The sequence below is a fragment of the Schistocerca cancellata genome, chromosome 7, assembly GCF_023864275.1.
Source record: "Schistocerca cancellata isolate TAMUIC-IGC-003103 chromosome 7, iqSchCanc2.1, whole genome shotgun sequence".
Taxonomy (NCBI): domain Eukaryota; kingdom Metazoa; phylum Arthropoda; class Insecta; order Orthoptera; family Acrididae; genus Schistocerca; species Schistocerca cancellata.
In genome coordinates this window covers 608,678,805-608,705,521 of record NC_064632.1, presented here as the reverse complement: position 1 = coordinate 608,705,521, position 26,717 = coordinate 608,678,805, and the positions used below count along the sequence as shown (strand labels likewise).

At 42.1% G+C, this 26,717-nt stretch overlaps 1 protein-coding gene across 1 annotated transcript in view; it reads left to right on the top strand.

Annotated features, from left to right (window-relative positions):
* LOC126092482 (TRAF3-interacting protein 1) overlaps positions 1-26,717 on the top strand; it is a 229,920-nt gene that overhangs the window by 138,380 nt on the left and 64,823 nt on the right. The window contains exons 7-9 of the mRNA XM_049908100.1: positions 150-210; positions 12,244-12,409; positions 18,904-19,083. Coding sequence (XP_049764057.1) covers positions 150-210; positions 12,244-12,409; positions 18,904-19,083 — 407 coding nt within the window. The remainder of the gene's footprint in view (positions 1-149; positions 211-12,243; positions 12,410-18,903; positions 19,084-26,717) is intronic.

Here is a 26,717-nt window from a genome sequence, read left to right as displayed (position 1 = left end):
AGCTATTAGAAATAACACTTCTTTGCACACCTAAGCATGTGCTTTGAAGTACTATGCAGTCTGGACTTTATCATATTGTCAATATTGTATGTGCTTTTACTGTGTTGTGTTTGATATTGAGTAGATATATAGTTTTGTCTTTGTCTTAGGAAAAGCAAGAGCTTTCTGCAGAACTGGACACAGCAACAAAGAAAGGAAAAAGGTCTGCTCGTAAGTATTACATAAAATGATTATTAGTTTGATTCAAGAGCTATTGATGTTAACAGTTGTTGAGTTAACATCAAAAACTGAAATAAAACTGTCAGTAGATGTCATTATTGGTAGGATTGGCAGACATTGCAAAAGGAAGCTGTAGTCAGTTTTTGTGTTTCTGTGAACATAAGGTATAAACTGACTGTGTAATTATTGGCCAGATGTGGCTTAAGTTCAAAGCAATAGCGTTGATGGCAATTGATAGATTTATACCAAATAAATTAATAACAGATGGAACAGATCCCCCATGGTACACAAAACCTCTCAGTACACTGCTGCTTCAGTGAAAAAGTCATACCAGATTTAAAAGAACACAAAAATCCAAAATTTGGGATGTTTTACAGGCACTCAGAACTCTGCACGGACTTCATTGATAGATGCTTTTAATAGTTTCTACAATGACATCCAATGTAAAAATATGGGAGAATGTCCAAAGAGATTCTGGTTGATTGTATTGTATGTCAGTGGCAATACACAATCCCTTTACTGTGCAGTAATGATAGTAATGTTACCGAGGATAATGCCACTTTAGTGGAGTTACCAAACACTGTCTTCTGATGAAATTTCTTCATCAAAGATGCAGTAAATATTTCAGAGTTTGAATCATCAACTGCTGTCAACCTGTATAATTGAGAAATATAAACCATCTGTGCAACAAAGCAAGTCTTCCTGTCGACAGTGTGTAGCAGTTAGGTTTCCATTTGGAGGTATGCCAATGAAATATCTCCATTTGTAGCAATCATATGTACACTTAGAAACTGGATAGTTGCTCAGGTCACACCAATTCACAAAAAAGAAATAAGAGTAAACCACTGAATTATAGACCCATATTTTGTACATGAATTTGTAGTACGTTCTGGAACATATAATATGTTTCAACATAGTGGCATAACCTTGAAGAAAATAATCTATTGACACATATCCAGCACGGATACAGAAAATATCATTTTTGTGAATCAAAACTGCCTCTTTTATTAGCACAGATTAATGAGTACTGTCGACAGGGGATCCATGTTGACTCCATATATCTAGAAATCCAGAAGGCTTTCGACACTTTTACTCACAAGTGGCCTCTAATTCAGGTGCATGCCTATGTAGTAAGATCTGAATTGTGTGACTTTCAGAAAAATCAGATCACAGGTCACATATCTGTATGGTGCAAAAAGTGGCAATTAACCCTAAACATTGAAAAGTGTGAGGTCCCTCACCTGAGTTCCAAAAAATCCATTAAAGTTCAGTTGCACAATAAATCATACAAATTTAAAGGAGGTTATCAAGTCAACTAAATCCAAGGGATTACAAATATGAACAACTTAAATTGGGTAAATGCTGCAGGGAGTTCTTGCCCTGTCAGATTTGTATTGAATCTCAAACTTTTGATGATTTCCTCTTTCATCGTCATCATCATCATCATAAGATTTCAGTAGGGCAGTAAGTACTTCATTTAGTTTGTCAAATTATGCCGTGGACACATTGAAAAGCCACAGAACTACCATATGCTACCAGAGATCGTATTGATATTTGTGGCTGAAAAACGTTGGCACCAGTGCTGATTTTCTTACAACTGTGAAGGACTCAACTAATTTCTCTGTTGCCTTCAGTTTGTCAGCTCACTCAGGAGATGGCTGAAAGGTGTGTGGCCAAAGTAAAAGGTCAAGAAATGGAGTTTGTGTGGCTGCAATCCCGAAATATAAAGTGCATTTTTGAGCCAAAATCAGTCATTTGTTGTTAGGCCATGACAGTTTTTCCTTCCTTCATATATATCACTTATGTGTCCATGCAAAAATATTTTAACATGTATAATAGACAAAACCATTCTCATCAATGAATATTAATATCAGTCTGGTTTTATATACTTTAGGACAATAGGAGACCAGTCAGTAAAAAGCAGAAGGGTGAATCATTGACACAGAAACACAAAAAAGAGTTTTTTTCTGTCGGTATGTCAACACTTCTGCTTTTTGTTGAGTGGGCTCCTTTACGCCTAAAGTATTTACATTCCACCAGTTTTTATGTGAGATTTGTGCAAAGACTTAAGTTGGTGTAACTGAACACGTTACTTACTTCCCCACTTTTTTATGGTATCTTGATACAGAATTTTGTGGAGTTTTCATTCCTTTTGCTGCTTTTAAATCCTTCCAGATATTGTCCCTTTCTGTAGTTTGTCTCTGGTTCACAGTGAAGGGACTGCCATACTATAAGTTCCAATTTAATCTCTTCATTGGTGTGTCTGCCACTCAGCTGCTGCTGTTTCAGTTTTATTTGGTGCAAATACTATTTATTGCATATCAGTGGCAGCTGCTGAGGCATCCCATTGGTGGTGAAAAAAAAAAAAAGAGTTGATAACTCTTATATTTCTGTGCTCTAGACATTACCAAATTATTTATGCACTCCATCTTGCTTCGAGTTGTGCTTGCTGGTTGTTTCCTTTTCTAATTTTGAAATGAAGGAGGCAGAGGGCAATCTTTCTTTGTCACAGGGTACGAATATGACTTTCATAACACCAGATGGAATCAGTGATCGATATGTACATTATTACATCGGTTCTGCCTTCCCAGGAGCACAGAACACAAATGTAGGCTGTCAGCCCTGTGAGAGGAAGGCATGGCTCATCCTCCCCAGTCCACTTTTCTCCCCTCGACAGCCCAAACTCCTTGTTTGTTGTATGTTCGTGGTCGACTGCCAGAAAAGTGTCTGCTACAATGTGAGTGCCAGTACAAGAAATAATAGAGCATGCATAAATTATTCAAACTTGTAATCTTGATTTTACGAAGCAAATTTAATCAAATTACCAACATTTAAAGCTAAAAGCATTGTACTCACCTAAAGCAGCAACTCCTTGACTTTGAGAAGACATTTTCAGAATAATTAGTAGGAATGGTATTTTAAAATGATTCGTCACTCCTTCTTTTTGGGAAATAAATATGTGGTCTCAGATTGAAATGTTCAATTTTATACACAAATGACTTTACACAGGATAGCATCCCTAAGGCACTCAGTCATTCTTCTTTCATAATATTTCATAGGAACGTTTTAATTCTCTTGAGCATTGAAAAGCACTGCTCAGCTTCTGATGTTGAGATAGGCGTCGTGATTAGCAGTTTCAAAACTTTAACAGTCTCGCCCATGTGTCATGAAGTTCATCTTCTAGAAACAGCAAAAGAAACAAAACTGCGTCAGCAACTGTTCTCAACTCAGGCCTAGCTTAGAAGACTTGAAGCTCACCCTTCAAATTTCTTTTTTTCCAGAAATGTATGTGTGTCTTTAATTTCGAGGTATTTGTCTGGAAAATCAGTGATGTATTTGTCAAACTGATTTATATCAAATAAGTGTGCTGCAATGAGGTGTCCAGTGAACTGAAAACATAATTTTATTTCAGAAATGATGGCATCACACACTTCCAAATCATCTATGCATTTATGCCATCAAGAATCCATGGCTTCTTGGCAGGCATCGTTTTGTGATCTCTGATCTTTTGCATTACCGCTTCAAAGTTCTGGTTGTCTTGTGTTGCTGTGGTCAGTTCGGTTATCTTCTTCTGAAGCTGATTAAAAAGTATGCCTGCATGAGACATTATATAGTAGAAAAATGAATTCGTTATCTTGCAGTCTTTGTTTGTATGAGCCAGCTTTTTCATTAGTAGCAGATAGTTTTATGCTCTCACTTGTTTCAGTGACTTCCATACCAGTAATAAGATTTTTTGCTGTTTTCGAAAACACCTTTTACTATTCACAAATGGTAATTCCATCTCGTCACACAGATGGGGAAAGCTTTTTTAAGGAATGCTATGCAACACCTTTGATCTCTGTGGTGAGTTAAAAAAGAAAGAAGAATTACCCTAAAGATGTGCAAAACATTTTGCAATTAACAGAGGTTCCCCGACATAAGGTAGAACTGATGCGCATACCAAGGGATGCAGTTTGCATTTTGATATTTGTCTTTAATTAATTTCTGGGCCCTGTTTGAATTGCAACTCATAACGTTTGCACATGGTTGGGAAGGGAGTGAGATAGGGCTGTAGCCTCTCCCCAATGTTATTCAATCTGTATATTGAGCAAGCAGTAAAGGAAACAAAAGAAAAATTTGGATTAGGTATTAAAATCCATGGAGAAGAAATAAAAACTTTGAGGTTCGCCGATGACATTGTAATTCTGTCAGAGACAGCAAAGGACTTGGAAGAGCAGTTGAACGGAATGGACAGTGTCTTGAAAGGAGGACATAAGATGAGCATCAACAAAAGCAAAACAAGGATAGTGGAATGTAGTTGAATTAAATTGGGTCATGCTGAGGGAATTAGATTAGGAAATGAGACACTTAAAGTAGCAAAGGAGTTTTGCTATTTGGGGAGCAAAATAACTGATAATGTTCGAAGTAGAGAGGACATAAAATGTAGACTGGCAATGGCAACGAAAGCGTTTCTGAAGAAGAGGAATTTGTTAACTTTAAGTGTCAGGAAGTCGTTTCTGAAAGTATTTGTATGGAGTGTAGTCATGTACAGAAGTGAAAAGTAGGCAATAAATAGTTTAGACAAGAAGAGAAAAGGTGGTGCTACAGAAGAATGCTGAAGATTAGATGGGTAGATCACATAACTAATGAGGAGGTATTGAATAAGATTGGGAAGAAGAGGGGTTTGTGGCACAACTTGACTAGAAGAAGGGATCGGTTAGGACATGTTCTGAGGCATCAAGGGGATCACCAATTTAGTATTGGAGGGCAGCGTGGAGGTTAAAAATCGTAGAGGGAGACCAAGAGATGAATACACTAAGCAGATTCAGAAGGATGTATGTTGCAGTAGGTACTGGGAGATGAAGAAGCTTGCACAGGATAGAGTAGCGTGGAGAGCTGCATCAAACCAGTCTCAGGACTGAAGACCACAACAATAACAAACATTTGCTCCATCATAACCCTGAGCTGTTAGTTTTGCTCAGTCATCGCCAATTAATGGTTCAGTTTCTTTCAGAATACTCTCAGCTATAGTATGAGCATTCTGAATTTCGGGATTAACAAAGTTCCAAGATCTTTCAACAGGTTTTCCCTCAACAATGTAACCCAGTACAATAACCCATTGAAATCCCCATCACACATGTGTGCTTTCATCCACGATTATTGCAACATAATGGGCATGTTTTATTTCTTTATAAACTTGCACTTCCAACATGCACTGAATTAGCTCATGAAAAACCCCACTTATTTTGAGAGACATCAGATTCATCATGGCCCCCGAGAGCCAGTTCAAGGCACCACAGAACCAAATACAGTTACAATTAAATTCAGTATATACCTATTCTTTTCCACACTTTTATTGTGGCTGTCAGTTGTATGTCTATTTTGTGAATCTAATTGCTGCTGAATGTTGATTTTGCTTAGAAATGAAAGACTAAGCTCATTATTCATGTGTTTCTTTGACATTTCATGTACTTTTATTTTAGACCATTGATGCCTAATATCAGTTACTCCGGACTTAGGTCTATGAACGTCTCCCCGAAATAACACACAAGGAAAACAAAAACAGCATTGCTTTCTTCACAACCACAAATCAAGTTCTTCTTTTGGTTAATTTCTGGACTGAACTCATGGCATTGGCTTTTTGTTTTCTGCTACAGATTCAGATTCGGAGTGGCCTACCTAGTGTTTTTCATCTGAGAGTCCTGTTGCTAAATGTCATTTTTAATAACTCATTTACTTTGTTCATGTTTGCTATCTTCACAGTCAACTGAATTTTCCCTTACAGATAACACTGTGCAGACAGCTATAGACGATCAGTTACCTGACCTCACAATAACTACAATCTGGTACTGCATGCTGTGGAATTTGAATCCCTGCCAGACGTCATGGATGTCGAAGACCCATAGAGGTCTCTGCACTATCGCGCCGTAAGCTGTGGTGGGGTGCGCCTCCTGGCCCGCATTTACAGTGAGGGTGCCACAGTGGAACATGTGGTTGCAGCGGCCAATTGCGGCATTCCCGATCGAGTACTTAAGCGCCTGCCTGTCGCTCAGCCTGCCAGTCTAACCTCGCATGTGTCTCGGGACATATCGCCTCGCATTAGACAGTGTATTGACTTTCATGTTTTCTTTACGAGTGGACGTGGTTGTCTTGTTTGGTTCTTGACTCTGTTGTCTGTTCTTGTCTTTTCTTTACAAGTGAACGTGGTTGTCTTGTTTGTTTCGTGACTCTGTTGTCTGTTCTCGTTGTGTCGTAAGGTCCTTTGTTGGTCGTGTCCATCCTCTCCTGTTGTGTTGTTGTTCGCAGGCCGCTCCGCAGCTCCTGCCGTGTTTCTGTCACTACAACCCCGTGACTGTTCCGGTTGCCATTACAACATTGTGGCGACGAGGTAAACAGTGGTCGTTGTTGGTATGGAGGTGAACTATCTGTTGGAGCAACAGCGGCAGCTCATGCAGCAGCAGCAGCTCGTGCAGCAGCAGCAGCTCCAGTTAGACATCTTACAAAAGTCGCTGCAGTTGCTAACGGACAAAGTCGATGCCCGGGACACGTTACCACAATAGCTTCAGAGTCCTCGGGTGTCCAATGCTTTCCCACATCCGCCGTTATTTCCACCCTTTAATGACACTAACGAGGACTGGGAAACCTACTTACATTGGCTGAAACAACGTTTCACGGCTTTTCAAGTCACGGACGACTCCTTGCAGCAGTCGTTGTTTTTGTCTTGGGCCTCCCTGGACATGTTCTTTCTTCTCTGAAAGTTTGCGCTGTTGTCTGATCCTGTGGCTCTCTCTTTCCAGGAGATCTGCTTTTTGCTGACAAACTGTTATTCCCAACGCTACCACGTAGTCGCCTCACGGCTGGAGTTCCACCAGTACCATAAAGAGCCTGGTCAATCGTATCGTTCCTGGGTCACGGACTTGCAGGGTCTCAGCCGTCGATGCAATTTTACGTGCACCAATCAGTAGTGTAAGGCTTCATATGCAGACTCCCTGATCGGGGATGTGGTGGTTCAGCTGGCTCCCGACCCTGAGGGCCGTACTGCGGCGTTGAAACTCGACAACCCCTCCTTGGAAGACATTCTCCACATTGCCCACTCCTTTGAAATTGCTCAAGCGGCTAACGAGCATCTTATGGCGCGACTGCAGGTGGCAGCGGCGTCACGGCGGGTTCCACCCTCGCGACGTCGACGTGGCCCAGCCGACAGGGGCCAGCGCCGTCGGGACTCTTCGTGTTCCGACGTCTCTGTGGCGTCGGCGCCTTCCGTCGCCCCTCTCCGCCGGTCGCACGGCCCACGTCCGCCTTGTCCACAGTGCTTTACTGCCCGTTCGCGGGCTGATTGTCCCCACCGCTGGAAAACGTGCACTCTGTATAACGAGGAGGGCCACATCCGATCAGTTTGTCGTAGTCGCTCGACTTGCTCCAGTCCTGCACCTCCTGGGCCTCAAGATACCGTCCATGCTCTGCAATTGGTTGTCCCACAGGACGACCCATCAGCGCAGAAACTTTTCCTCACGTTCCGCATTTTCACTGAGGATGTCAGTTTTCAGGTCGACACTGGGGCACCGTCTCCCCGATTAATATAGCGACATACACACGGCTGGGCTCTCCTGCGTTGTCGCCTCCCTCTCGCCGTTTGGTCGCCTAAGGAGACAGTTCCATTCCCCATCGTGAGCAGTTTGTCGTCCAGGCAACTTACAAGTGTGTTCACTGGCTCCTTACTCTCTTTGTCATCAACCATCCATTGGCTTCGAATATATTTGGCCTGGATGTGTTTCAACTGTTTGGCTTTTCAATTTCCTATGAAGTTAAGGTCGTTTCCACGGCTGTTCCCTTTTAGGACTTGGACGATCTGTGCTCAGCTTTTGTGTCATTGTTTTAACTGGATCTCGGATGTGCTTCCGGCTTTCAAGTGCACATCACCCTACGGCCGGATGCAAAGCCTCGCTTTTTCCAGGCCCGGCCCCTTCGGGTAGCCTTGCGGCCCGCGGTCAAGCAGGAACTTGATCGGCTCCAGGCCACTGGTGTGCTGGAGCCTGTCACTTACAGTGCATGGGCGACACCACTGATAGTCATACGGAACCCCAATGGGTCCCTTCGGCTGTGTGGGGACTTTGGCGCTACAGTCAGTCCCTCGTTGACACTTACCCCATTCCCCGACAGGAAGACCTGTTTTCCAAGCTTTCCGGGGAGGGGGGGGGGGGGGGGGGGGAGTATTTTTCCAAGATCAACCTGGCTGAGGCATACCACTAATTGCCCTTGGATGCCGAATCTCAGAACATCGTGGTTGTCAACACGCCTTTCGGATTGTATAAGTACAAGCGCCTTCCCTTTGGCGTCTCTTCGGTGCCGGCCATTTTCCAGCGATTCCTGGAGCAGATTACACAGCCTATCCCTGCCTGTGTGAATTATCTGGATGATGTCTTGGTCACCGGGCGTTCCTGCCAGGAACATTTGCAAAACCTCAGCGCTTTATTTCACGCTCTGCAGTCTGCTGGTTTACGTTGTTGCCTGGACAAGTGTTGTTTTTTTTCAACCGGAAGTGGAATACTTGGGCCACTGGCTTAGCAAAGATGGCATTCGCCCTACGGGTCATAATGTCGTGGCCATTGAAGCCCTTCCTCGTCCCAAAGACTTATCTGAACTCCAGGTGCTTTTGGGCAAGGTTACTTATTAGAGAAAGTTCTGCCTCCGTTGCTCAACCCCTCAATCACTTGTGTTGCAAAGGGGTACCTTTTGGGTGGACCCCTGCCTGTGACCAGGCTTTTCTCCATTTAAAGGCGATGCTGAAATCCGACCCTTGTGTTACTCCCTTTTCTCCAGACCGCCCATTGGTTGTGGCGGCTGGTGCGTTGGAGTATGGCATTGGGGCCGTCCTCGTGCACTGGGATGCCGACGACTCCGAACAGCCCATTGCTTATGCCTCTAAGACATTGACCCCAGAACAATGGAACTACTCACAGATTGAAAAGGAGGCTCAGGCGATCGTGTTTGCTGTCCAAAAATTTCACGCCTATCTCTTTGGGGCAAAGTTCAACCTCCTGATGGACCATAAACCCTTGGTTAGACTTTTTGGACCTCACTCTCACCTTCTGGAGCGGATGGCTCAAAGTCTCCAGCGCTGGGCATTGTTTTTACATAATTACGCTTACACTCTCCGGTATAAGCCGTGGACGCTTTGTCACATTTCCCAGCGGGCCCCGATCCTGCCTTTGACCAACAGGAGATCCTCTGCTTTCACATTGATTATGCCCGCCGGAATGCGCTGGACAGTCTGCCCCTTATGGCCGCTCACATTGCTGCGGCTACCTGCTGCGACCCTGTCTTGCGGCAGGTTCTCAACTACGTGGCACACGGGTGGCCATCCTACATCACTCATCAGATGCAGTCCAATTTCAGCCCCTGGCACCACCTGTCCCTAAGGCTCTCCGTGGTCGATGATGTCCTTCTGTTGGCCACGGAGTCAGATGCCCATCGGGTGGTCATTCCTCTGTCATTGCAGCTTCGTGTGCTCAGTTTGTTACACCACAGGCACTGGGGTATGTCCCGTATGAAAGTTTTGGCTTGCCGGCATGTGTTTTGGCCCGGCATCGATGGCGATATTGAGCACCTGGTCCATGGGTGCGCCGTCTGTGCGTGTCACCAGGCGAGTCCCCCTCAGTCATTTGCACCCTGGCCTGTGCCTCACCGGCCCTGGGATCACATCCATATCGATTTAGTGGGCCCGTTTAAGGGGTCTATGTGGTTACTCGTCATTGATGCCTACTCCAAATACCCATATGCTGTCCGAATGGCATCCACCACCATGGAGGCTACACTCACGGCCCTGGGCTAGGTTCTCGCCATCGAGGATCTGCCACACACATTGGTCTCTGATAATGGTCCCCACATGCCGTCCTCCTTCCACGACTTCTGTCAGGCCAACGTTATCAAGCATATCTGTAGCCCACCTTTCCACCCTTCTTCCAATGGCGCAGTGGAGAGGTTTGCCTGCACTTTTAAACAACAGTTGACTAAGGCAGTTGACACATCTCCAACATCAGCCCTCACCCTGTTTTTGAGCACCTATCGCACTACGCCCATTGACGGATGCAGTCCGGCAGAGCTCCTTCTTGGGCGACTGCCGCGGACCCTGCTCCATTTGCTGATGCCATCCTCCTCCCACCCCCACTCTCGGCCCTCGCGGCGGTACACCCATGGCACGGCCGTGTTGGCCCGCGAGTACGGGCGCAAGGTGGGTTGGACACCAGCCATGGTCGTTGCGGACCATGGGTGGCATGTGACGTTGGTGCAGACATCAAAAGGCTTGGAGCGCCGTCGTCATAATCAGCTCCGCCCGCGTGCCGCCATGGGACTCGCGCCACCGCCTCTGTCCCTACCTCCTTCAGGTACAGACGTGGTCCTCGAGTCACCATCCCAGCACCCGGTTGCTGTCTCCCCAAGGGCCTGCCGCTGGCCCTCTCTGCCTTCGGGTGGATCGGCTGCTCCCTCCCCCACCCTGGACTCTGGATCGGCTGTCATGGATACCTCAGGCGTCCCTCCCTCCCCGCTAATAGCGGTTGATGAGCCCGGCCCCTCTTCCCACTGCTGCCTGCCTTGGCACCGTCCGGGGCGTTTCTGCCCCTACGCACAAGTTTCAGGGGGGGGGGAGGGATCTGGTACCGTGCGTCATGGAATTTGAATCCCTGCCAGACATCGTGGACGTCGAAGACCCATAGAGGTCTCTGTACGATCGCGCCGTAAGCTGTGGAGGCAGATGCCTCCTGGCCCGCATTTACAGTGAGGGCACCACAGTGGAACACATGGTTTCAGCAGTCAGTAGTGGTGTCCCCGATCGAGTACTTAAGCGCCTGCCTGTCGCTCAGCCTGCCAGTCTAACCTCGCGTGCGTCTCAGGACATATTGCTTCACATTAGACAGCGTATTGACTTTTGTGTTTTCTTTGCGAGTGGATGTGGTTGTCTAGTAGGTTTTCTTGACTCTGTTGTTTTGTTATTGTTATTGTCGTAAGGTCCTTCATCGGTCGTGTCCGTCCTCTCCCATTGTGTTGTTGTTTGCGGGCCGCTCCATGGGTTCTGCCACATTTCCGTCACTATAACCCCGCAACTGTTCAGGTCACTGTTACAACATACAGCGTCTTTCTACAGAACTGTATTACACAAATGTAATGAGTATAAACAGAAATACTACACCTTTGTTTGGAAAACAGATGCTCAACAGGTGGTGAATACATTGGTTTTTTGTTCTGTAGCAATATCCCTGCTGTTGTGAAACATACCAATATTGAAATAATGCCTCTCAGTTTCAAAATCTAAAGGCGTAATTATACTCAAATTATGTATAGCTATTTATAATGATATTTAAGTGTTATTTCTGTGTTCAATTTAATTCAGCATTAACTAGCATTTAGGAATACATTAGCATTAACGTGCATAAAGATTGTAAAATTGGATTACAAGAAATCTGCAGTCCGATGTATTCTAACGTGATCCCTAGATGGCAGATCGTGCTTGTATACTGCTCTGTGGCAGAAGGAACGTAAAGCTCTGAGTCAGACTACCTGTGGCTCCACCTCCACCATAATGTAGAAACCAATGGCCCAGCCTTTCTCTCAGTGCTTATGAGGGCAGATGGTGCCAATCTGCAATTGGCTCCAAGCGTCAGAAAACTACCGCGAGAGCGCATGCAGTGAAACACGCCTCTTCAAATCAGAAAATACATACTCTGAAACAATGTTTTATGTGCAGTTCACAAAGATTTCTCTTTCTTTCTTTTTTATACAAGTTGTGCCATGGGACAGTGGCACTACCTGAGAGGCCGTCCCTGTTGCATATTCAGATGTGTCAGTCCTGAATGATAAAAGACAAATGTGTTTGCCTATCAGTGGTTCGGTGCTAACTAAGTATTTGGTGTAATCTGGAAACACACAACTTTGTTTTATATTCTTGTACCTAACTGAGCCAACAGAAATTTACAAAAGAGCTTTGAGTTGGTGCCAAAATATAAACTATTTTCATATTGGTAATTTGTGATTGTTATTGCTAAACAGGACAGACATCAGTAAATCAGATAAGTGAAAGGGATAAATTGACTGCAGATGATGACAAAATGAAAGAAGAAAATGAACATCCAGAGCCTGTTACCAGCTCCCAAGGGACAGAACAGAACATGGTGAATCCAGAAACAAAGTCAACAGATATGAAGAATATCACAAGGTAGTGTATTATTATTACTAACATTTTCTGTTTTCTTTTAGAAGTGTTTGCAATCTTGCCATTATAACAGACTCATAAACATAATACATCTACATCTACATCTACATGACTACTCTGCAATTCACATTTAAGTGCTTGGCAGAGGGTTCATCGAACCACAATCATACTATCTCTCTACCATTCCACTTCCGAACAGCGCGTGGGAAAAACGAACACCTAAACCTTTCTCTTCGAGCTCTGATTTCTCTTATTTTATTTTGATGATCATTCCTACCTATGTAGGTTGGGCTCAACAAAATATTTTCGCATTCGGAAGAGAAAGTTGGTGACTGAAATTTGGTAAAGATCTCGCCGCGACCAAAAAAGTCTTTGCTTTAATGACTTCCATCTCAACTCGCGTATCATATCTGCCACCCTCTCTCCCCTATTACGTGATAATACAAAACGAGCTGCCCTTTTTTGCACCCTTTCGATGTCCTCCGTCAATCCCACCTGGTAAGGATTCCACACCGCGCAGCTATATTCTAACAGAGGACGAACGAGTGTAGCGTAAGCTGTCTCTTCAGTGGACTTGTTGCATCTTCTAAGTGTCCTGCCAATGAAACGCAACCTTTGGCTCGCCTTCCCCACAATATTATCTATGTGGTCTTTCTAACTGAAGTTGTTCGTAATTTTAACACCCATGTACTTAGTTGAATTGACAACCTTGACAATTGTACTATTTATCGAGTAATCGAATTCCAACGGATTTCTTTTGGAACTCATGTGGATCACCTCACACTTTTTGTTATGTAGCGTCAACTGCCAGCTGCCACACCATACAGCAATCTTTTCTCAATGGTTTTGCAACTGATACTGGTCTTCGGATGACTTTACTAGACGGTAAATTACAGCATCATCTGCGAACAACCTGAGAGAACTGCTCAGATTGTCACCCAGGTCATTTATATAGGTCAGGAACAGCAGAGGTACCAGGATGCTTCCCTGGGGAACACCTGATATCACTTCAGTTTGACTCGATGATTTGCCATCTATTACTACGATCTGCGACCTTCCTGACAGTAAATCATGAATCCAGTCGCACAACTGAGATGATACCCCATAGGCCCACAGCTTGATTAGAAGTCGCTTGTGAGGAACAGTGTCAAAAGCTTTCCGGAAATCTAGAAATACAGAATCAACTTGAGATCCCCTGTCGATAGCAGCCATTACTTCGTGCGAATAAAGAGCTAGCTGCGTTGCACAAGAACGGTGTTTTCTGAAACCATGCTGATTACGTATCAATAGATCGTTCCCTTTGAGGTGATTCATAATGTTTGAATACAGTATATGTTCCAAAACCCTACTGCAAACCGACGTCAATGATATAGGTCTGTAGTTCGATGGATTACTCCTACTACCTTTCTTAAACACTGGTGTGACCTGCGCAATTTTCCAATCTGTAGGTGAGCGAGCGGTTGTATATGATTGCTAAGTAGGGAGCTATTGTATCAGCGTAATCTGAAAGGAAACTAATCGGTATACAATCTGGACCTGAAGACTTGCCAGTATCAAGCAATCTGAGTTGCTTCGCAACCCCTAAGGTATCTACTTCTAAGAAACTCATGATAGCAGCTGTTCGTGTTTCAAATTCTGGAATATTCCATTTGTCTTCCCTGGTGAAGGAATTCCGGAAAACTGTGTTCAATAACTCCGCTTTAGCGGCAGAGTCATCAGTAACAGTACCATCGGCACTGCGCAGCGAAGGTATTGACGGCGTCTTGCCGCTTGTGTACTTTACATACGACCAGAATTTCTTCGGATTTTGTACCAAATTTTGAGACAGTGTTTCGTTGTGGGACCTATTAAAGGCATCTCGCATTGAAGTCCGTGCCAAATTTCGCGCGTCTGTAAATTTTAGCCAATCTTCGGGATTTCGCGTTCTTCTGAAATTTGCATGCTTTTTCTGTTGCCTCTGCAACAGCGTTCGGACCTGTTTTGTGTACCACGGGGGATCAGTTCCATCTCTTACCAATTTATGAGGTATGAATCTCTCAATTGCTGTTGCTACTATATCTTTGAATTTGAGCCACATCTCGTCTACATTTGCATAGTCAGTTCGGAAGGAATGGAGATTGTCTCTTAGGAAGGCATTGTATAGAAAGATATGATGAATCTATATTGATTTAAAATCACATGGAGAGTGCAATAGCTGCTTGGAAAGTAACTTCTGGCTGACTATTAATAAAATACTGACCCATTTAATGAAATTTTATTGATTAAATACGCAAGCTACAACCATACATTCCTTATTTAAAAACAGTTAATGACACAGTGTAAAATATTGATCACAGTGACTGGTTTCAGCTGCGTATAACCATCTACAGATATATTTTACATTACGAGGTTACTTGCAAGAGATATAAAGGACCTCTGTGGACTGATTTGTCAAAGTGTGACAAACTTCTGTGTACCTTCATTGTAGAAGTGCCAGCAACCTTAACCATGATTTGACAAGATCTTGAAAATCTTCATTCAGTAATCTGATTTAACAGAATGTCTTTCTTGTGCTGAAAGACAATGATCATATCTTTCTTTGGAGAAAATATCGGGTGGCATTTTCCAGAGTTCTGTGGTGAAGTGGTTTGAGACTTTGACATTCTCACGGCGTTCACTTACAGAATCCATGTGTCATCAGCAGTTCATTGTGACTAAGAAAATAGTCACCTTTCACTACTTGTTGTTGTAAGAATATGAGAGTCAAACCAATTCTGTGCGTTCTAAGGTCACCTCAAAGAACTTTGTGCACCTACTGAGCACAAACCTTGTGATAGCCAATCTTTCAATTACTCTGAACATCCAGAGCCGATTCCCAGCTCCCGAGGTACAGAACAGAACATGGTGAGTCCAGAAACACAACCAACAGTTATGAGGAATATCATACATACTATATTATTATCACAAGCAAGTAACACTTTCTGTTTTCCCTTAGAAACCGTGGATCTTGCCATTGGTGGGGAGGCTCGCTTGCCTCAGCGATACAGGTGGCCCTACTGTAGGTGCAAACACAACGAAGGGGTATCTTTTGAGAGGCCAGACAAATGTGTGGTTCCTGAAGAGAGGCAGCTGCCTTCTGAGTTGATGCAGGGCAGTGGTCTGGATGATTGACTGATCTGGCCTTGTAGCATCAACCAAAATGGTGTGGTACTGTGAATGACTGAAAGCAAGGGGAAACTACAGCCATAATTTTCTCAAGTGCATGCAGACCTACTGTATGGTTAAATACAATGGCATCTGTTTGGGTAAAATATTTCACATGTAAAATGGTCCCCCATTTGGATATCTGGCCAGGAACTACTTAGGAAGGTGTCATCATCAAGAGGAACAAAACTGAACTGGCATTATATGGATCAGAGCATGGGCTGCTAGATCCCTTAATTGAGCATTTAGGTTAGAAAATTTAGAAAGGGGAAAGGGATCGTTTGAAGTTAGATATAGTGGGAATTAGTGAAGTTTCGTGGCAGGAGGAACAGGACTTCTGACCAAGTGAATGAGCCTTATATATATAAAATCAAATAGGGTAATGCAGAAGTGTATTTAATAATGAATAAGAAAGTAGGAAGTCAGTAACCTGCCATGAACAGCATAGTGAATGCATATCATAACCAAGATAGACATGAAGCCCACATCCACAACCGTAGTCCAGGTTTATATGCCAACTATCCCCACAGGTGATGAAGAGAGTGAAGAAATTTATGATGAGATGGAAGAAATTATTCAGGTAGTTAAGAGAGATGAAATTTTAATAGTGATGGGTGACTGGAATTAGGTAGTAGGAAAATGAAGAGCAGGAAAAATAGTAGATGAATACAGACCTCCAAAGGAATGAAAGAGAAAGCTGCCTGGTAGAATTATTCACAGAGTATAATTTAATCATCACTACCACTTGGTTTAAGAATCATGAAAGAAGGCTGTACTCATGGAAGAGACCTCTAGACACCAGAAGGTTTCAGACTGATTGTATAATGGTAAAGCAGACTTGGGAGCCAGATTTTAAACTTTATAATGTTTCCTGTGGCTGATGTGGACTATGACCACAATTTATTGGTGAACTGTAGATTAAAACTAAATGAATTGCAAAAAGGTAGGAATTTAAGGAGATAGGACCTGGATAAACTGAAAGAATCAGAGGTTGTGGAGGGTTTCAGAGTAGAACATTCAGTAAATCATTGAGTAGAACATTCAGTAAATCATTGAGTAGAACATTCAGTAAATCATTGAGTAGAACATTCAGTAAATCATTGAGTAGAACATTCAGTAAATCATTGAGTAGAACATTCAGTAAATCATTGAGTAGAACATTCAGTAAATCATTGAGTAGAACATTCAGTAAATCATTGAGTAGAACATTCAGTAAATCATTGAGTAGAACATTCAGTAAATCATTGAGTAGAACATTGGAAAGGAATATAATAGAAGATGAATGGGTAGCATTGAGAGATGAGAAAGTGAAGACAGCGGAGGATCAAATAGGTAAAAAGACATGTGATAGTGGAAATTCTTGGATAAAGCTAGTGATACCGAATTTAACTGATGAAATGAGAATCTAAAAATGCAGCAAATGAATCATGTGAAATGGAATACAAATGTCTAAAAATGAGATTGATAGGAAGTGCAAAATGGTTGAGCAGGAATGCCTGTAGGACAAATGTAACGATTTAGAAGATTATATCCCTATAAGAAAGACAGATACTGTGTACAATAAAATTAAAGAGGCCTTGTCAAAAAAGAGAAGCAGCTATACAAATATCAAGAGCTCAAATAAAAAACCAGTTCTATGCAAAGAATGGAAAGCTGAAATGTGGAAGGAGTATGTAGAGCATCTATACAAGGGAGATGAACTTGGAGGCAATATTATAGAACTGGAAGAAGACATAGATGAATGTGAGATGGGAGATATGATAGTGGGAGATGAACCTGATATAACAGTGAAAGGCCTAAATCAAAACAAGGCCCCAGGAATAGAAGACATTCTGCCAGAACTACTGATAGGCTTGGGAGATCGAGCTGAGCCAGAAGTCTTCCATCTGGTATACAATATGTATGAGACAGGCAAATTAGCCTCAGACCTCAAAAAGAATGTAATAGTTCCAATTCCAAAGAAATAAGGTGCTGAAAGGTGTGAATATTACCAAACTATCAGTTTAATAAGTAATGTTTGAAAAATGCTAACTTGAATCCTGTACAAAAGAATGGCAAAACTGGTAGAAGCCAACATCATTGAAGATGAGTTTGAGTTACAGAGAAATGTGGGGACATGAAAACTAATCCTGACCTTACAACTTATCTGGGAAATAGGTTAAGGAAAGGCCAACCTACATTTATAGCATTTTTAGACTTACAGAAAGCTTTTGACAGTATTGATTGGAGTACTTTATTTGAAATTCTAAAGGTAGCAGGGTAAAATACAGGGAGTGAAAGGCCATTTACTACTTGAGAGAAACCAGATGGCAGTTATAAGAGTTGATAGGCCTGGATGGGAAGCAGTGTTAGAGAAGGGAGTGACACAGGATTGTAGCCTGTCCTCGATTTTATTCAATCTGTAATTTGAACAAACAGTAAATAAACCCAAAGAAAAGTGTTTAGTAGGACTTAATGTTCAGGGAGAAGAAATAAAAACTTTGAGGTTTGCCAATGACAGAGTAATCTGTCAGAGACAACCGTGGACTCGGAAGAGCAGTTTAACGGAATGGACAGTTTCTTGAAAGGAGATTATAAGATGAACATCAACAAAAGCTAAATGAAAATAATGGAATGTAGTCGAATTAAATCAGATGATGCTGATGGTATTAGATTAGGAAATGAGACACTAAAAGTAGTAGACGAGTTTTGCTATTTGGGCAGCAAAGTAACTGATTATGGTCGAAGCAGAGAGGATATAAAATATAGACTAGTAATGACAAGAAAAGCATTTCTGAAGAAGAGTAATTTGTTAATATTGAGTATAGATTTAAATGTCAGGAAGTCTCTTCCGAAAGTGTTTGTGGAGTATAGCCGCATGTGGAAGTGAAACGTGGACGATAAACAGTTTAGAAAAGAAGAGAATAGAAGCTTTTGAAATATGGTGCTACAGATGAATGCTGCAGATTAGGTGGGTGGACCATATATTTAACATGGTACTTAACAGAATTTACCACTCATAACATTCTCTCCATAAACTGCACAAATTTTATGGTGTATCTCTACATTTTTTGTTTTTTACCTGCAGAAAATAAATAATTGCACACATTCCCAATCATCAGGTTTCATTATAGTAGCACACTATAATGCTACAAGCAGCAGGTCAGTGATCTCCCATCTCAGTAGCAAAGGCACACTGGCCTAAGCTGGATATTGGTGAACAGGACACATTATTAGGCACCTTTTTTCTTGTTTTGCAGTTACTCTCTAACAACTAATATGTGTTTTGGAATGGTTACTATGATTTTCAGATATTATGTTTGTTCTCATTACAGCAGCAGCAATAACATTACCAACAACAATGTTCACAATGGAGAAGGAAGTGTTGCGGCACCAAAAGTGAATGTAATCAGACCAAAGACAGCTCGCTTGGGAAGTGCCAGGCCTATGAGTGCTAGACCAGCTGCTCCACGGATAAGAGATCGTGGCGAGGTGGTGGTGCCTGCAGAAGTCCAGTGAGTACCTGTAAGAGTACCCATTGAAAACGTCATCCATTCAAATCTAAAGAGAGAATATATCAACAGAAATAATCAGTTCTGAAAGTATAATGTAACCAGCGGAAAAATGCTCCTACCAGGGTACAAAAATGTGAATATGTTACGGTTTATTTTAAGGACTGACTGAAAAGTGGGGTACCAGCTGCCTCATTCTACCTTCCTCAGCGCCTTTATGGATTTTCCCAAAAATTTGGCACATGAATGTATTCCCACTTTTTTAATAAGCAACTTACCTCAGACTCCCGCAAGCTCTTCAAGCTGTAACCCTCTCACTCTAACTAGTCCATCACTGTAAGTTGCTCATACCCTTCCAATCCCAGTTGTCCTTTCTCACTCGTTCAGCCAAACTTATTGTCATTATCTCTTTGTTTCTCTCTGCCATTGTCTCCTGTGTCACACCCGTAGTCCCCTTCATTCTGTCCTACTTTTACAGTCTCATCTCACTGTCAGTGACTTGCTCTTGCTCTCCCTTACTGCTGGTATCTCATTTCTACCTTCCAAATGCTGCTGTCCCTTCTCACTGTTACTATCTCTCTCTTACTCATTGTAACATAATATACTGTGTCTCATTTTGATCGGCTCTCACCCACCTCCACTTTCGCTTTCTCTTTATTTCCTCCTACCCGGCACTGTCTCCTTCTCTCTTTTCCTAGCACTGTTCTGTCACTGTCAACTATGTTCCATTGCCATCCTGTCTCTCTTTTTCTCTCACACTACCATTGTCTTGTTTGCTCTAACACAACCACTGTCTATTATCTTCCAGTATTTAATAATTTTCCATCTCTGTCCATTGTCACTGTCTTCTCTTCCTCCTCCTCTTTCAGCATAAAGAAGTCCAAATAAGAAAATATTCACATCCTCTGTACCCCAATAGCATGTTTCTGCTGGTTCCCTTCTTTTCTCTGCTGCAGGAGGGAATGTAACTCGCATGAATAGAAATGTATTGGTCAGTGAAATTTATGTGAAATTGAAATAACAGGGTGTATATGACTCGGGACAACTGTGAATTTTTTAGAATTCCAGGAATTTTTCGTTCTTTAAGTTTTCTGTTAAATTTTTGTAATTTTGAATGGTAAGAACCGATACACTAACAAAGGATATTACTGTATCCCACTACTGCAGAATAATACTTCAACAATAAAACATAAATGAGAGAAAAAAATGAAAATAATTTAAATTGCAAAGGAAATGCACCTTATACAACAACAACAACACACAGTGCTCATGCAAGCATCTGCCAACAGCAAAATGTGTCAAAGGCCTTAGGAAGACTACGTGCATAGTGTACATGATGTCTCTGTCAGGTGAATCCTCGTTGCATCTAAAAATAAACTTTCCGCAGAAAAAAGGGGACGGGGCTATACGTGCTGAGCGGAGTAAAGCCGAATGGATGAATGCCAATCGCTGTCAGAATATGTGGTTGATGGAGTTTGCGAATGATCAGCGTTGTTATAATTACTAGCGAAATCCGTAGATTCAGACTACCAGAATGGAAATAAACGACTAACAGGTGAGAAAGATTACGTTTTATCTCTCTGTGTATCCAAGAAAATGAAATTTTGACAGAAAATTTTAGGCCAGATCGCTGTACTAGCAAGGACCAGTTGTACAGTCCCCGGCTAGTAGCTGCTTAAGTTCTGTTCTGGAAGTAACACAGAAAACGTGTTGTACGAACATGTAAAAATGCCTAACTGGAGAATAATCATGGGATAATTAAACCTGTGATTCTGACAGGGTTAGTGAAGTTAATCGGCGAACAAATTTTGACAATGGCAGGAATAGCTACAGAATTGGTGATGACAAGATTGTTTGTTAGAATGAGGAAGGAGAAGGGACAGGGACATCACACAAATTATGGAAGAGTAAGACGATTCCAAATTTATATAAAAATTTCTGAAGATGGATGTGTGTGTGTGTGTGTGTGTGTGTGTGTGTGTGTGTGTGTGTGTGTGTGTGTGTGTGTGTGTGTGTGTATACCTGTCCTTTTTCCCCCTAAGGTAAGTCTTTCCACTCCTGGGATTGGAATGACTCCTTACCCTCTCCCTTAAAACCCACATCCTTTCGTCTTTCCCTCTCCTTCCCTCTTTCCCGATGAAGCAACCTTAGGTTGCGAAAGCTTGAATTTTGTGTGTGTGTTTGTATTTGTTTGTGTGTCTATCAACATACCAACACTTTCGTTCGGTAAGTTACATCATCTTTGTTTTTAGATATATTTTTCCCACGTGGAATGTTTCCCTCTGTTTTTTTATACATAATGATGGTATTGTTAGTATTTTAAGAACATTCATAGTTGTTTGTAGAAATTGCTTTGGTGCATGTATCTTCGCACTAGTATCACTAGTATGGTACTCATATATCTGCTTTTTTGCCCCTGGTACTAAATTTATTTTGTTCTTGGAGTATGCTAACATCAGTCCTACAACTTGTTCTGTTTTTTAGTCCTGATTGAAAACACTTTTTCCCTGCTCCATGAATACTCAATGTACCCAATTTTTCTAAAAGAGTGCCATGATACACAGTCTCAAATGCTTTGGAGAGATCTAAATTTACTCCTATTCCACTATTGTCTTTTTCTAGATTTTTGATCATTTGTTTGGTGTAGCTCGTTACTGCTGTTTCTGTATTTTTACCTGGCCTGATTTCTGTTTAGTAATTTGTGGTCATTTAGATATTTGTTGATTCTGTGTTTCATCAGTTTTTCTAATATTTTGGAAAATGCAGGAGGGAGCTATATTGGCCAATAGTTTTCTACCCTATATTTGTAGCCATTTTTAAATAATGACCACTTTTGAGATTTTCAGCATTTTGTGGACACACTACTTTATTAGATGATAAGTTGGCTATGTATGTCAAAGGCCTTGCAATATGTGGAGCTATCATTATAGATATTAGTATCTGATCTACTGCTACTGACATTTTAGGATTCAAGCATTTTAGCACTTTTAACACTTCATGTTCATTTGTTGGCTCTACCTTCATGCTTCAAACAGCTTTTGAAAATTCTGGTTTTTCTTGGTTTATAAACTTAGAGCTTAATGAAGTTGTTGAATTCAGGAAATAATTGTTAGTATAATTTGGCATATCTTGTTTCTAAAATTGATATTTTTTACATTTTTGAGAATGATTTTCTGGTCTTCACATCTCTTCCCTGTTTCAGTCTTCACAATACCCTGTATACCTTTTTATTTGACTCCATGTACTGTGGGTGGAGCTGGTCATTGTGTCATGACACAGAGCCATCGGAGGTGTGCACAATGCAGAGATGGCACCCTCAGCAGTGGTGGACAATCACCGATATCTACTTAGGGCACCGACCCACCCTTGGACCGAGATGGCAGAACCTGGTTGCAGTCACTGCAAGGCAGGTGCTGACAGGTAGCCGGGCACTGGCTAGCGAGGTTGGAGCAGAGTTTGGGACTGGTAGTCATGCTAGCAGCTCTGCTGGGCTACAGTTGCCAACGGGAATGAACCTATATGAACTCGAGAACCTGTTGAGGGCTTGCTCAGGAGAAGATTGAGTGATATATTTTATTCATGTGGGCTTTGAACTTATGGATGAGCTGCTCCACCTCACCATGGAACTGAGGACGAAAGAGAGGGGCGTTAATATGTCAGATGCCACTCCTTGTACAAAAATCTTCAACATTTTGAGACACAAACTGCTGGCCATTGTCCGTCACAAGCATGTATGGCAATCTTTTGGAAAAGATATTTGAGATGGCCAGGAATGTAGCTGCCATGGACGTGGATGGGCAAAGAACCACACAAGAAAATTTTGAGAAAGTGTCAACTACTACAAGCCAAAAGAAGTTAATGAATGGACCCACAAAATCTTCATGAGTGTGTTACCAGGGCCCCTAGCCATGGAGAAAGAGAAGCCCTGGTGTCGTGTGATCGGTGGTGCAGAGGGGGGCAGGGTGTCACAATGTGCATGATCTCATTGCTGATACCTGGCCAAATCATACAGTGGTAGCCCAGCAATTTTCTACAAGAAAGCCCCCAATAGTTTAGGTGGAGAAGGTGTATAATGTTCCACTGTAATGCAGATGGGATCAAAATTGTGACCGCTGACTTTTCAGTGGCCAACAGTAACACACCATCATGATCTGGAAGGTGGAGACAGAGAGCATAATAATTACACAAAATATACTATACACAGCCCAGTGGTGTACCCAGCCATCCATGGTGGACAAATAGAACAACCTCATGTAAGATAGGATTGTCCACAACAGCTGTAGATATCTGAGAACTGATAATAGGAAAGCCATTTACAGTGTGGAAACACAATAGTTAATGGTGATCAGATGCTGGAATGGGGGCAGTCAGCAATCAAGAAAAAGCATCTACATTAGTGTGTTGTGCTGTGAGTCAGAAATGATTCCCGTAGTTATAGCGTGACAAAAACAGAGCCCACTGTTGCAGATGATGGGCTGCTTTTTCCAGTAAAGATGGCAAAGGATTAAAAAGGGAAACCAGAGGTTTATGATCAGTAATCAAATGAAACCTAGAACTGTGTAGGAAAACATATTTTTTGAGTGCATACACAATAGCAAGAGCTTCTTTTTCTATCTTTGAGTACTGCAGTTGCACTTGATTCAGTTTTGGAAGCATATGCAATGGGGAATTCAGAATAGTCCATATATTTGTGCATGAGAATGACTCCAAGGCCATACAGGGAGGCATCTGTAGCCAAAACAAGATGATGGCTTCATTGGAAGGTAACCAAGTAAGGTGTGGAGTGTTATTTTGATGTTAATAGAATAAAAGCACACTCGCTGGTAGGTAACCAGTGAAAGACAACATCTTTACATATGAATGTGTGATGTAACTGGACCAATGTGGCTGCACCAGGAAGAAATTTATGGTAGTCTGCAATCTTTCTGAGAAAGGCTTGCAACTCTTTGACATTAGTAGGACACAGCAAAGCTGTAATGGCCTCAATGTCCTGGTGTAAAGGCTCAATGCGAGCATGTGAGACTTCAAAATCGATATAGATTATAAATGGCTGAAAAATTGTGATTTATCCATGTTACATTTCAAACTGGCAGCCTGTAGTGCCACAAATGATGCACAGAGGTTGTTCAAATGTTCATCTGTTGAGGAACCTGAGACCACAATATCATGCAGGTGATTAAATGGCAGGGGCACTATCCATGCCAAATGGCAGGCATTGGTATCGATGTAAGCTAAAGGGGCTATTCACTGTGAGGATTCATTTAAAAGCATCATCCAGAGGCAGCTGCAACTAGACTCCTGACAAGTTAATTTTGAAAAAAATATTGACTCCTGGAAAGCCATGCTAAGAATTCATCCTGATAGGGTCAGGGATAGGTGTCTGTAATAGTCTGAGAGTTTACAAACTTTTTAAAATCACCAGAGCTGAAGCTTTCCTTTAGGGTTTGCAACAATTACCTGTGGAGTAGAACCATTCACTAGAGGAGGCAGATGTGACAACACCCAAAATGTAACTTGATCTAGTTCCAATTTGCCTTACTCTCATGTAGCTATTGGGATTGGGCAGGTATGAAAAATATGGGGGCACACCACCAGTTTCATTGTGATGTGAGCCTGGATATCAGTAGCAAATGCTAAAAATTCTGAAAACAGAGAACCAATATTCTGAGCAGGGCATTTCCATTTGTTGGTACGGAACTTAATCCACACTTAATTGGAAATAAAGAATCCAAAAGTTTTAAGGATGTCTAACCCAAATAGGGATTGGGCAGGTATGAAAAATATGGGGGCACACCACCAGTTTCATTGTGATGTGAGCCTGGATATCAGTAGCAAATGCTAAAAATGCTGAAAACAGAGAGTCAATATTCTGAGCAGAGCATTTCCATTTGTTGGTATGCAACTTAATCCACACTTAATTGTAAATAAAGAATCCAAAAGTTTTGAAGATGTCTAACCCAAATAGGTTTCCAGTGTTGGCATCATCCACTAATACAAGCATCAAAGGTCAAACAACTGTTTTTTATACTACAGAAGTAGAAAACTGTTCCAGTATGGATATTTGTTGTTTGTTGAAACTTGCCAACTGATGAGAATTGGGAGACAATGCCAGTGATCATAGATTCACATAGGATTGACAAATTAGCAAATTCACTGTTACATGCATGCCCACTTGCATTTTAAACATCTTGTCCATAATGCACACTTAAATGTAGAGTTTGTCTGGGGGCTACCATTACTCAGAAAATGCTGTTCACTTCCATGTTCATATCTGGTGAAAGATGTTGAGAATTGCACACAGATATGCAATTTGTCCCCCCCCCCCCCCTTTTTTTTTTTTTTTTTACAATGGTTGCATGTCGCCCAAAGCTTCGGGCACACTGTGTGCTCATGTTAAACAAAACAATAAGGGTATGATGGGAGAAGAGCATGGTGCCACTGCTGTGACGCAAACTGCTTTTGGCAGTGGTAGAAATCAGTACAAGCAACAATAACATGAATACATTTGCAATGATAACTATAGAGCAAGTGACAACATTTCATTGAAAGAGAGACTGGCAGGTTCCTGAAGAGGAGTTAGCTGATACAAAGGTCACAAACATGATGAGAAATCTGTGACAGAAAGAAAGCCTTATGAATGTTGAGATCGGCAACTCCAAAAGCTTGAAAACGTTGCCAAAGGGATTCTTCATGTGCATCCCAACTTCTGCAGAATCATCATACAGAGGAAATGGTGGGGTTGCATATGCAGTGTGAACCATGGTGTGTATGTGTGTGTGTGTGTGTGTGTGTGTGTATTGTGTATTTAGCCAGAGACCTAGAAACGATGGAGAGGCTTCATCCTGCCATAGCCCTCAGTGGTTCATAACCCCACAACAGGCCACAGCAGTCCACCCACCCCAATGTTGCTGCTCACCGAACCTAGAGTTATTGTGCAGTTTGGTCCCCAGTGCTAGAACACACACACACACACACACACACACACACACACACACACACACACACACACACACACGAGACCACAGTGTGTGTGTGTGTGTGTGTGTGTGTGTGTGTGTGTGTGTGTTCTATCTCTGATGAAGGCCTTGTTGGCCAGAAGTTCGTTTTCTGACAGTCTTTTTTGTTGTGCCTACCTGCAAGTCAGATCTCCACCGTATAGTGAGTATCAACTATTATTTTCATAATATTGTTACATTTCATACTGGATTTTCCGTTGTTGTGTTATATGCATCATTTGTATCTCTTAGAGACAAGCAAACATTTTGTTCCCAAGGAGAGACAGCAGCCTTTGGAGTAGTTGCAGGGGCAACAGTTTGGATGATTGACTGATCTGGCCTTGTAGCATCAACTAAAATGGTATGGCTGTACTGGTACTGTGAACAACTGAGAGCTAGGGGAAACTACAGCTGTAATTTTTCCCAAGGGCATGAAGCCCTACTGTTTATTTAAATATGATGGCAGCCTTTTGGGTAAAATATTTTGCATGTAAACTGGTCCCCCACTTGGATCTCCGAGCAGGAACTACTTAGGAGGATGTCATCATCAAGAGAAACAAAACTGAACTGGCATTATGCAGTTTGGAGCATGGACTGTTAGATCCCTTAATTGAGCATTTAGGTTAGAAAATTTAGAAAGTG